Source organism: Eleutherodactylus coqui, chromosome 7 (assembly GCF_035609145.1).
Source record: "Eleutherodactylus coqui strain aEleCoq1 chromosome 7, aEleCoq1.hap1, whole genome shotgun sequence".
Taxonomy (NCBI): domain Eukaryota; kingdom Metazoa; phylum Chordata; class Amphibia; order Anura; family Eleutherodactylidae; genus Eleutherodactylus; species Eleutherodactylus coqui.
Window position 1 is genome coordinate 222170549 of NC_089843.1, and position 12218 is coordinate 222182766.

The 12218-nt window shown below is 51.5% G+C and overlaps 1 protein-coding gene across 1 annotated transcript; it reads right to left on the reverse strand.

The window, feature by feature from the left end:
• Positions 1–6715: 6715 nt before the first annotated feature.
• UQCR11 (ubiquinol-cytochrome c reductase, complex III subunit XI) lies at positions 6716–11980 on the reverse strand. The gene is made up of 3 exons (XM_066574479.1): positions 11839–11980; positions 11650–11771; positions 6716–6871 (listed from the first exon to the last, which is right to left on the reverse strand). The coding sequence occupies exons 1-2, from the start codon at positions 11886–11888 to the stop codon at positions 11651–11653; spliced, it is 171 nt and encodes a 56-aa protein (XP_066430576.1). The 5' UTR covers positions 11889–11980; the 3' UTR covers positions 6716–6871; position 11650.
• Positions 11981–12218: the final 238 nt, after the last annotated feature.

A 12218-nucleotide genomic window follows, 5' to 3' on the forward strand; every position in this document is an offset into this window, starting at 1 on the left:
CACCCCTGCCTCACCCTCCGTATTCACCCCATCTCACAGACACCCGTCTCACCCTCCGTATTCACCCCATCTCACTGACACCCCTGCCTCACCCTTCGTATTCACCCCATCTCGCTGACACCCCTGCCTCATCCTCCGTATTCACCCCATCTCACTGACACCCCCACCTCACCCTCCGTATTCACCCCATCTCACTGACACCCCCGCCTCACCCTCCGTATTCACCCCATCTCACTGACACCCCCGCCTCACCCTCCGTATTCACCCCATCTCACTGACACCCCCACCTCACCCTCTGTATTCACCCCATCTCACTGACACCCCCGCCTCACCCTCTGTATTCACCCCATCTCACTGACACCCCCGCCTCACCCTCCGTATTCACCCCATCTCACTGACACCCCCGCCTCACCCTCCGTATTCACCCCATCTCACTGACACCCCCGCCTCACCCTCTGTATTCACCCCATCTCGTTCTATGCGACTATTTTTTACGGGTGCTTTGAGCAGTGGGAAAGGAAACATTTCCCAGCTGCTTATTGTTCGTATGAATCCGCCATCACAAAATAGGTGAAAAACTACACAAATGTGAAAAAAAATACTGAAGCCAAACGCAACTTTTCCCAACAACGTCTGCTGGCGTCACGCCCCAGAAGGGTACTGCTGACATCCACCTAGCAACAGAAGCTGGTACTAGTAACGCCCCGCTCACCAGATGATCCCTGGTTCTTTTGCTCCCCCCCCCCCCTTTGGTTATACATCCTCCAGAGCCTGCCAGTGGAGGGGTATACCGGGAACCCTTTGGACATACACCCAAACCCAGATGACAGGGGAGTACGTATGGCCGCAGCCTCCATCAGACCTGCTGTAAGCAGTTAGTTGCAGGATAGCACGTCAGCTGTCCATGCGGGCCAACTGCTCCTAGCGGCAGACATGCCACCAGTTCTGCTGAATAGGAAATTGAAGGAGACAGCAGTTGCAGAGAGCTGCAGCTGTTTTAAAGGATAAATGTTGTGTCCAGCAGGTGGCAGTGTCACAGCAGTATGGTTTTGCCGCTAGCAGGTGAAAGCAAAAGTTCTCCAGTGTTCCTCCAGGACAAGTGGCTGATACTGTATAACAAGGGTGTCTTAATCTCCTGCAGGACTGGAGTCACCTGTTGTAGCCACTACTGGAAGGAAGTGTGGTCGAGGAGTAGCCGAGGTCTGGTACCCATGATGGTGCAGTACAGAGGGTGTAAGCAGGAGATAGTCGAGGTCTGGTACCCAAGATGGCGGTGCAGTACAGAGGGTGTAAGCAGGAGAGTCATCAGGAGATAGCCGAGGTCTGGTACACAAGGTAGCAATCTTCTCTTGTATGGAGCAAGTATAGGAGAGAGCAGGTTTACTGGCTGAGGGCTCAGAGCACAATAAACATGTGCGGGTGGGAGGTTCAAAGCCCGGTTTATATTGCAGAACTAGGAGTCAAGGATCACATATAGTTTCAGAAGAGGAGCTGTCCAGATGCAGGATAGCTCAATAGGAAGGGCTACCGCTTGGAGTGCAGGAGGTTGCCGGTTCAGATCCTGACAAAGGGACTCCTTCAAGGTGCTGAGCAGAGGCGACCGTTCTATGATCTCTGTAAGAAGTCTGCCCAGGCAGCAGCTTCAGTGTAAGGATATTTATATATTACACTTCCATACAGAGTCCCTCACAGCATGTAGTGTCTTCCCCCTCCATCAAAGCACAATGTTTCACCCTCCACCAAAAAGCCTTCCCCCAGTCTGCTACATTTACACTAGAGAAGACTACATCTGTCTCATTAAACATCTCCCCCTTGGTCATTATCTGCAATACCTAATAAAGCTGCCCTTTACTGACCTTTTAAGCTCAGTTTTGAGACATTTTACTTAGTGAAACACTGGAGGAGATATACTGAAAACATCTCCGCTCACTGCGGTCAGCACGTACCGTGGATGTCTAGAGGCGCACTGAATTAGAGTAAGACAGCAAAAGTAACAAACAGAGAAGTCCTGAATCGTATAAGACCCGATATATCACTGACGGCCAAGATGGCCCGGCTCAGGATCACGGATTTTGGCCATGTAATGTGAGCAGAGTCGCTAGAAAAATCTATAATGCTTGGACAGATCAGTGACAAAGAAAGACCCAGCGCCAAACAACACGACGGCTGATACTATCAGAGCGGATCCTGGCATGGAGATCACACAACTGAAAGCAGCAGTGCAAAACCGAAAAACACGGAGGGAGCTCGCCTTTAGGGTAGCCAAGGGTTGTGAACAACTAAATGGCTAACAAGTAAAAAGGAATTTGCCACCTACTGTCAGTACATAGTACGCACGGCTGAAAAATAGACAAATGATGCAGAGGAAGGCAAAAAAACTCAATGAGGCAGAAGCCAATTTACCCCATTTTGGGGGGGAAAAATTCCTTCTCAACTCCATAGTTTCAGTCAGAATAATCCCTGGATCAAGATTTGAAAGTTCCTACCTGACTAAGACCCGGATCAACAACCCCGCTGGTTATTTAATGTCTATATCTTGCAATTTCGTAGCACTCCAAAAGGATGTCTAGTCTCCTCTTAAACTCCTCTACGGATTTTGCCATCACCACGTCCTCAGGTAGAGAGTTCCACAGTCTAACTGCTCTTACAGTAAAGAACCCCCTTCTGTGTTGGTGATGAAACCTGCTTTCCTCTAATCGTAGCGGATGCCCTCTTGTTACCGTCGCAGTCCTGGGTATAAACAGATCCTGGCAGAGATCCTTGTATCGTCCCCTCATGCATTTATACAGAGTTATTTGATCGCCCCTTAGCCGTCTTTTTTCCGGGGTAAATAATCCCAGTTTTGGTGCCTCTCTGGGTATTCCAGTCCCGTCATTCCGTTTATTAGTTTAGTCGCCCTTCTTTGAACCCCCTCATGTACTGCAACATCCTTCCTGAGCGCTGGGATCCAGAACTGTACGCAGTATTCCATGTGAGGCCTGACAAGTGCCTTATATAGTGGGAGGATAATGTTCTCGCCCCTCGCCCCTATACCTCTTTTAATGCATCCCAAGGCGTTATTAGCTTTTGCAGCAGCTCACTGGCATTGATTGCTCCAGTTAGGTCTACAGTCCACTAGTAACCCCAGGTCTTTTTCCATATCACTTTTCCCTAGCAGTACCCCATTTAGTGTATATTGGTGACATCCGTTTCTCCTGCCCATGTGCAGAACCTTACATTTATCAACATTGAACTTCATTTGCCATTTTTCCCCCCAAGCCCCCGGCTTATCTCGGTCCATTTGTAGCCGCACATTGTCCTCTGTTGTATTATCATGTATAATTTTGTATCATCTGCAAATATTACTGTGCAGCCCCTCTATCAGGTCATTAATAAATATCTTGAACAGAATCGGACCTAATACTGAGCCCTGTGGCCCCCACTAGCGACGGGGGCCCAATCAGAGTATGAACCATTTATTACCTCCCTCTGCTTTCTATCTCTGAGCCAGTTCTTTACCCAGATACACACGTTTCACCCAATCCGAGCTTCTCATTTTGTATATTAGCCTATTATGTGGCACGGTGTCAAATGCTTTAGAGAAGTCCAGATATACGAGATCAATAGACTCTCCCAGGTCCAGCCTAGAGCTTACTTCATTGTAGAAGCTGATCAGATTGGTCTGACATGATCGACCCCTCATGAACCCATGCTTATAAGGGGTTACACTGTTGTTTTCCTTGAGGTATTCTAGGATGACATCTCTCATAAACTACTCGAATATTTTTCCAATTATTGAAGTGAGACTTACCAGCCTGTAGTTACCAGGCTCTCTTTTTGACCTCTTTTTGTATATTGGAACCACGTTGGCAATTCACCAATTCAGAGGTATAATCCCGGTTTCAATAGAGTCCCTAGATATAAGAAATAGCAGCCAGTGTATCACATCACTTAGTTCCCTTAGTACCCTTGGGTGTATTCCATCTGGGCCCTGCGATTTGTGGATTTTAATCTTTTTTTAAGCAGTCTCTGCACTTCCTGCGTTAGGCAGGTGATATTTAGTGGGGGCTTAATTTTATCCCTGTTAGTCGTATAAGCAGGTAACCTGCTGAGTCCAGGAATGAAATGTTATACTTACCCCCCCCCCCCCCCCGTCATGCCCCCGATGTCAGTGCTGGAAGCCGCAGCTCAGTGCATTGAAGGACACTAAGTAGTCCACTTGTTCCAAATTTATAATGGGCGTAGTTAGCAGCATTGCTCCATGCACTGAGCAGCAGCTTCCAGCACTGACACCAGGTGAACCACGGGGGAGGTAAGTAGAACACTTCATCCCCGGACTCAGCGGGTCATCTACTTACAGCCCATAGGACTAAAAGTAGGTGACAGTCTCTTTAAATAACAGGGTCTGATCTGAGGTCTAAATTTATTTAGGCGTGTAATCTGCACTTTGATGCCTTCACTGTCCAATATTTTCCACTTTTGTGAGCAACTGTGTGGTAGACCCTGGCTTATATTTCAGTCCTTCCAGTAGGTGGCGCTATAGAGGCATTGTTCCATCTCTCCCTTTGCATATTTCCCAGAGCATGGGCGGCCTTAGAAGTCTCGCTCCCTAAGGAGAAATGATACCTAGTGTCGTATAAACTGGTGAATTATATATTGTATTGAGGTTGAAATGTAAGGAAAAAATACACTGGAGCAGAAGCCTTTCCTTATTGTTTCCCCCTTATTTCCCGTAGATTGGAAGCTCTTGTGAGCAGGGCCCTTCCTCCTATTCTTGTATTTTGGGTGACATGTCTCTGATTTGGAAAGTGTTGTGGAATACGCTGGTGCTACATAAAGAGGATCATCATTCCTGAATCTACAGGCACAACACAACCCCTTTCAGCTGTTATACAAGGCTGTTACAGGGAGGGAAATTTCAGATTTTTTTAGGTCGCTTGGACTGCTAGTAATTTTATGCATATTAATCTCAGAGCATTACAACTTGTGGTAGGCGAGAACCAGCAGTAACAGTTCACCCGTAGGGTTCTGCCATCAGGGAATTCCCAAAGACATTGTGGCAAATGCAAAGTCTCACCAAAGTTCCCTCTACAAGTGTAGCAGCACAGTGCTTAGCATTGCATCCCTTGATCATAGCTCACCGCTCTCCTTGAGGTAATGGTTGCACCCGATGGTGCTGCAGCACTCCCGTCTCGACAATTCTCTGAGGTGCACAGTCTCTTCACACCGATAACTGCGGATACTCCGCATGTCCAAACTTTCCTTGAAGACAAAGCTTCTGAATTCAATGCATGGGCCACCTTCAATAGAAGCCTATGCACTGAGAATCGCAAAAACATAAGATCATTCACTGATCCAGAGAAGTAAAAACGCTCCAGTGTGTAGTAAATAAACTGTCCCTTCCTAGGATGGTTCCTTAAGAGGTCACTCCTGTGCAAATATATTTTGACCCCCCTCACCTGGTTACCTGTCACACTCTGGAGGTCTCCTCTTTGTATTGCAGCCATTTCCTTGCAATGCAGCCCATTGTCGGATACTTATCAGGCACCATCTTAAGTGAGATTTTTTTACTTTGACTGTGGTTAGCAAAAATGACATCTGCCAACCTATGCAGGCACAGAATTCCAAAAGGGAGGGGGCAGAACAGACTTGCTGGAATAGTTCTATCTGGCAAAACTGAACTTCTCTATTTCGCTCTTTACCACAGAAGCTGTACACAGAACGGTAGGAGTTAAAGGGGTTTTCCAGCCGATTCGACTCATTTTTCTAAAGTCTCAGAATGTGGTAAAATAAGGAAACCGTTAAATATCCCCCATCCCCCCCAATGTGTACTTTTTCGGTTCTCCTCCACATTTGAGCACTGCAAATAATCACCGTCTGTAGAGGGTCACCGCAGTGCGACTTATTTTACACAATTGCGTTTTTTTCCCCTTTTTTCAAATTATTAACTATACAAAAAGGGCAACAAATAATTCCAGAATGTAACTTATGCGATATGAGGCGGAGAGCGAGATACAGAGAGGACGAACTTCTAGTATCTCCAGTCATCACATTCACATCTCAATGAAATTTACTGATTAGTTTTCAAGAGCTTGTATGAAGAAAACAAACTGAAGGCATTGGGGGGGTGAATCCCCTTTCTTCAGCAGCACGACCATCATCTACCTCAGTAAAATTACAGGCTTTTGGAAGACTTATCCAACAGTTCAAGGTAGAGGAATTTTGAAGACCATTGTACCGTGGGATGTGCGAATGGACAGCGTCCGGCCCGAGGGACACTGCGTGCAACAAACTGCGTGCGAGGGCAGAAATATTCAACACAGCGTAAGGCCGCTTCACGCCTGCGCTCGTGCTCCGTTCAGGGGCTTCGTCCCTCGGCTCAGTTTTTATAGAGTAATGGAAAGAAAAAAGAAAAAGGGATTTGTTCCCCACCCCCCATTGTATTCAAAGGGGAGTTAAAAAAAAAAAGGGGGGGGGGGAACAGAGAGACAGAAACCCCGAACTGAGCCCCAACGCAAATGTGAAAGGTCGTGTGCAGTGAACCACATGCGCTGCAGTAACAAGGTATTGTGTAGTCCGGCCTGCAAGCCCTTTCTTTCATTCACAGACATTATGATTTATGGGGAGTCTGGATACTCAACTAACTCCATTGTGTGACCAAGATTGTATCACCACTTGTTTGTAATCCCCAGGATAAGACCAGCGGATGCAGATGCTGCACAAAGACATCCAGACCTACAATTAAATAACATGGTTTATTTGGAAGCTGAAGTGAAGCTTCTTCATAAATAATCGCCATCCGTTCTCATGGATGAAATGGAGATCGCCAACCAGCAGTCACGGCGTCCGGCTTCAAAGTACATCTTCCCCTTCGTATGGATCAGGAAAGAATCTACAAAAGAAACACAAAACATAAAACAACTTGCCAATCAGAACTCATGGGCACAAAACCAAGCCCTCCGCTAGGACTTGTCAGAGAGGAATGAAACTGTGATTGTAACATTGATACAAGTGATTACAATATCAGTTGTACCGCCTCTAGCTTGGATACAAGATGTGATATGGGGGGCATGGAGGCTCTAGTACCCTGTTGTACCACCTCTAGCTTGGATACAAGATGTGATACGGGCGGGCATGGAGGCTCTAGTACCCTGTTGTACCACCTCTAGCTTAGATACAAGATGTGATACGGAAGAGCATGGAGCAGGCTCTAGTACCTTGTTGTGCCTACTTTAGCTTGGATACAAGATGTGATACGGATGAGCATGGAGGCTCTAGTACCCTGTTGTACCACCTCTAGCTTGTATACAAGGAGGATTTACGGGCAGACATGGAGGCTCTAGTACTTTGTTATAGCGCTTCTAGCTTGGATACAAGATGTGATACGGGCGGGCACGGAGGCTCTGGTACCCTGTACTGCCTCTAGCTTAGCTACAAGATGTTATATTGGGTCATGAAGGCTTGTAGTAACTTGTTGTGCTACCTCTAGCTTGGATACAAAATGTGATACGGGCGGGATGCAAGCTCTAGTACCCTGTTGTACCTACTCTAGCTTGGATACAAGATGTGATATGGATGAGCATGGAGGCTCTAGTACCCTGTTGTACCACCTGTAGTTTTGATACAAGATGCGATACCGGGTCATGAAGGCTCTACTACCCTGTTGTACTGTCTCTAGCTTGTATACAAGGAGGATTTACGGGCGGGCATATAGGCTCGAGTATCCAGTTGTACCACCACTAGCTTGGATACAAGATGTGATACGAGCGGGGTGCATGGAGGCATACAGGTTCCATATGATATTCTGCGGCATATTGCTCCACATTTACCTATAAATCCTGTAAACTCATAGGCTGTGGAAGTTGGCGTCCCAGATGGTCCAATACATGTTCTATTGGTGATAAGTCTGGTGACTGGGCAGCCACGGAAGTGTGACAATGTTGTGGGGGCTCCTGTGACCCCCTTGTGTGTGCGGCCGAGCATTACCCTGCTGGAAGCCACCATGAGAGGAACACATGTGGCTGCAGGATGTCCTGAACATATCACTGAGCTGTCCTTCTCCCTCGTACCACCACTAGGGGGAAACCGACTGTCGTATGCAATGGTCCCCAGGTCATCACACCAGCAGGGGGCAGTGTGCCGATCTACAGCATTGGCAGGATTGAGGCGCTCACCGAGAGGTCTCCAGACAGGAACACGGCTGTCGTCAGCGCCTAAACTAAACCTGGATTCATCGCTGAAAAGAATCCGGTTAAACTCCGTCACTAAACACAAGGAGCCTCCGAGAGCCTTTTATAGGACCTCCGGTGACCAGACCGTTCATCTAATCAGCCCACAACCCATCACTTGTATATCTAGTGCATGCCACGTTCTGCAGCAAACAGAACCTTCTGCGGACGGGATGGTTTGACTGTATTGTCTAGACAGCATTGAGGTGCTTGATGGAGAACATCAGATGGACATTCAAATAATTGTCAGATCAACAATGGTTGAAGTTCTTCATGTAAACAGGACGGCTTGCCATCACCCGGAGAGCACATCTTAGGCGGCGTCTCTGGGCTGTCTGCTCATTCTGGAGAAAGAAAAATATTGCACAATTCCAGAACAGTAACATGCAGTGGATTTGCACCCAACTTGGCCCGGTTCCTGGGGGTCATAGGGACTAGGCTACATTTATCTGTATCTACAGCTGGTAATCGCTGTAGAATAGCTGAGCTGCCATACAAAGTGTGTCTGCCGAGGCCACAGGCTGCTGAAAGACTTCTTACAGTCGAAACATTGCTCCATATTAAAAATACGGGCAATCAAGTTGTTTTTATTTTAAATCCACCGCAGATGCTGCCACTCCATTTGCTTCTCTGGACACTTTGGGACTAGAGGTCCATGGTCCTACTAGTGGCTTGGCATGAAGTAAATACCTCGGCCCGATACAGGCTTACTTTGGAGTGCTCCGGGACTTCCTCTTAGAGACATCTGCAGAGGCCACAGGACGGACCATGGCGAATTGGACGCCGGGCATCAGCAACACAAGGCTTTGGAGTCAGTGGGAACAACTCGTTAATAACGGCGTACAAATCCCAATCGTGGATCATAGACCCATCAGAAGGGACAAATATGTTCAGCCAGTGCCAGGCAACGCCTGTAAATTAGGGCTGGGCGATAAGTCTAATTTATGGGTGCACCCACAGGCTACCCAATCCCTGATCGGATCCGTACCAAGACCCACATGTATGACACGCAGATTTTGCTGTAGATTTCACCTTTTGCATTGAAGACAACTGGCATGCTGCGGATTTAAGATCTGCACCGTGTGCCAACGCCACCGCGGGCGCCATGCGATATTCTTCTGGATTGTTAGCTCATCCACACAAATCTGCAGCATTTACATCATCCTGACTGACCTTGGCTAGATAACCCCAAGGGCGCCGTCACACGGACGGACCTCACCTGTGTATTACACCTGTAAAGTCCACACACAATACGCAGTCCTAAAAGCCCACTGACTCCGTCTCACCAGAACAGGCGCTGCAGACACGGGCCGCGTGCCCCAGGACAATCTAGTGCAGCATGCTGTGCCCGTCCGGGATTGCTGGAAGGTTCTGTGCCGATCGCAGCCTTACAACCTACCGCGCTGTGAGGACGGTGGCTGTCCCCCTGCCCATTACATCCCCCACCGATGGCTGACAAGGGGGTCCGCACATCCACAGCTAGTGGGCTTCCAGACGGTGCAGACACACTAAAAACTGCAAGTGCATCAAAGCCCACAACAAGGCCGCGAGCTTCCGACTACACCCCAGCGAGCGGACCGACGCCGTCCTCGGAGCTCAGGACAACTACATTTGGGATTTTTAGCTTTTCGAGAAAATATAAACCAAAATTTGTCCTTCAAACAATCACTGAAAGGGGCCGCACCCCCCCCCCGACCCAGGAGGGCAGGCGCGCGCACGCGCGGCCCCGGGGCCGCATACTCCCCGACCCAGGAGGGCAGGCGGGGCCGCATACTCCCCGACCCAGGAGGGCAGGCGCGCGCACGCGCGGCCCCGGGGCCGCATACTCCCCGACCCAGGAGGGCAGGCGGGGCCGCATACTCCCCGACCCAGGAGGGCAGGCGGGGCCGCATACTCCCCGACCCAGGAGGGCAGGCGGGGCCGCATACTCCCCGACCCAGGAGGGCAGGCGCGCTGAGGCTGTACACTCACTGACCCATGTTCTACCCCCTAAGCCTAGATTGCACATAACATGCGCTACAAGCAGCTCGCGCCGGTTTTGTTTTCCCGCACATAAAAAGTCTATGTGCGAACGGCTTCCTGTTAATGGATGGGCTTATAGGACGAGACGTTACATAACACGCCGCCCCCCGGGATCACATGACCAAGTGCGACACACAAGTATGCAATGCCGTGTACTAACTGCGTTCTGCCAATCCCCACGCCCCGTCTGAGAGCACGCACACGTAACACGCCGATACAACATGCAAGAGCAAAAACCCGCTGGTCACGCACAGCTGGACCGGAGGTGGGGGGTCTGTACAGAGCGCTGTACCCCACTATACCCCCCAGGAAGCCACCCACACCACACGCCCCCAGGGGGCACCACACTGCCAGCCGCAGGTGGGGGTCTGTACAGAGCGCTGTACCCCACTATACCCCCCAGGAAGCCACCCACACCACACGCCCCCAGGGGGCACCACACTGCCAGCCGCAGGTGGGGGGTCTGTACGGAGCGCTGTACCCCACTATACCCCCAGGAAGCCACCCACACATGCCCCTAGGGGGCACCACACTGCCGGCCAGCAGGAGGGGGGTCTGTACGGAGCGCTGTACCCACTATACCCCCCATGAAGCCACCCACACATGGCCCTAGGGGGCACCACACTGCCAGCCGCAGGTGGGGGGTCTGTACGGAGCGCTGTACCCCACTATACCCCCCTTGAAGCTACCCACACCACATGCCCCCAGGGGGCGCCACGCTGCCAGCCGCAGGTGGGAGAGGTCTGTACGGAGCGCTGTTCCCCCACTATACCCCCCATGAAGCCACCCACACCACATGCTTCCAGGGGGCGCCACGCTGCCAGCTGCAGGTTGGGGTGGGTCTCAGTGCGGAGCGCTGTACCCCACTATACCCCCCTTGAAGCTACCCACACCACATGCCCCCAGGGGGCGCCACGCTGCCAGCCGCAGGTGGGGGGTCTGTACGGAGCGCTGTACCCCACTATACCCCCCTTGAAGCTACCCACACCACATGCCCCCAGGGGGCGCCACGCTGCCAGCCGCAGGTGGGAGAGGTCTGTACGGAGCGCTGTTCCCCCACTATACCCCCCATGAAGCCACCCACACCACATGCTTCCAGGGGGCGCCACGCTGCCAGCTGCAGGTTGGGGTGGGTCTCAGTTCGGAGCGCTGTACCCCACTATACCCCCATGAAGCCACCCACACCACATGCCCCTAGGGGGCACCACGCTGCCAGCCGCAGGTGGGGGGTCTGTACGGAGCGCTGTACCCCACTATACCCCCATGAAGCCACCCACACCACATGCCCCCAGGGGGCGCCACGCTGCCGGCCAGCAGGAGGGGGGTCTGTACGGAGCGCTGTACCCCACTATACCCCCGGGAAGCCACGCTGCCGGCCAGCAGGAGCCCGGGGGGCGGCCGGGTCACACGGAACACTCACCTCACTTCTCCGGCTTGAAGCGGCCGTTGATGTAGGGGACGTAATCCAGGAAGAGCCGCCAGTCGGTAGCCCAGATGAGGCCGACCGCTCCCACCGACCCCCAGGCGGACAGCGTCGGAACCCTGCGGAGACACAACACGTCAGCGGGCGGCCAGCACGGAGGTCCGGCATAGCGGGGGAGACCCTCACCACGTCCGGGCCAGCTGTGCGTAGCGCGGTCCAAGCAGCTTCACCAGCATGACGGCTCAATGTGACCTGCGAGGACTGCCGGAAGTGAGGGACCGGGAGGACCGCCGGAAGTGAGGAGCTCCGAGGACCCGGGCTGTCCTCCTCGGCCTGCCTATCGGGGAGCAGGGGCGCCGGGTGCCGCTGTACGGTTACACTGCACGTGTGTGAGGGGTGTAACACGGCGGGTACGCGGCCGCATATTTGGGGTTTCAGCCGCACGCGGGCACACCTCCTGCAAACAGGCAGTGCCCGGACACCCCGGGGCCTCGCTGAGGAGTCCTGCTGGATGCAGCCGCACAAAGACGCTTCCTCAGCCAGTCGGGGTGATGAAGCGATGGGAC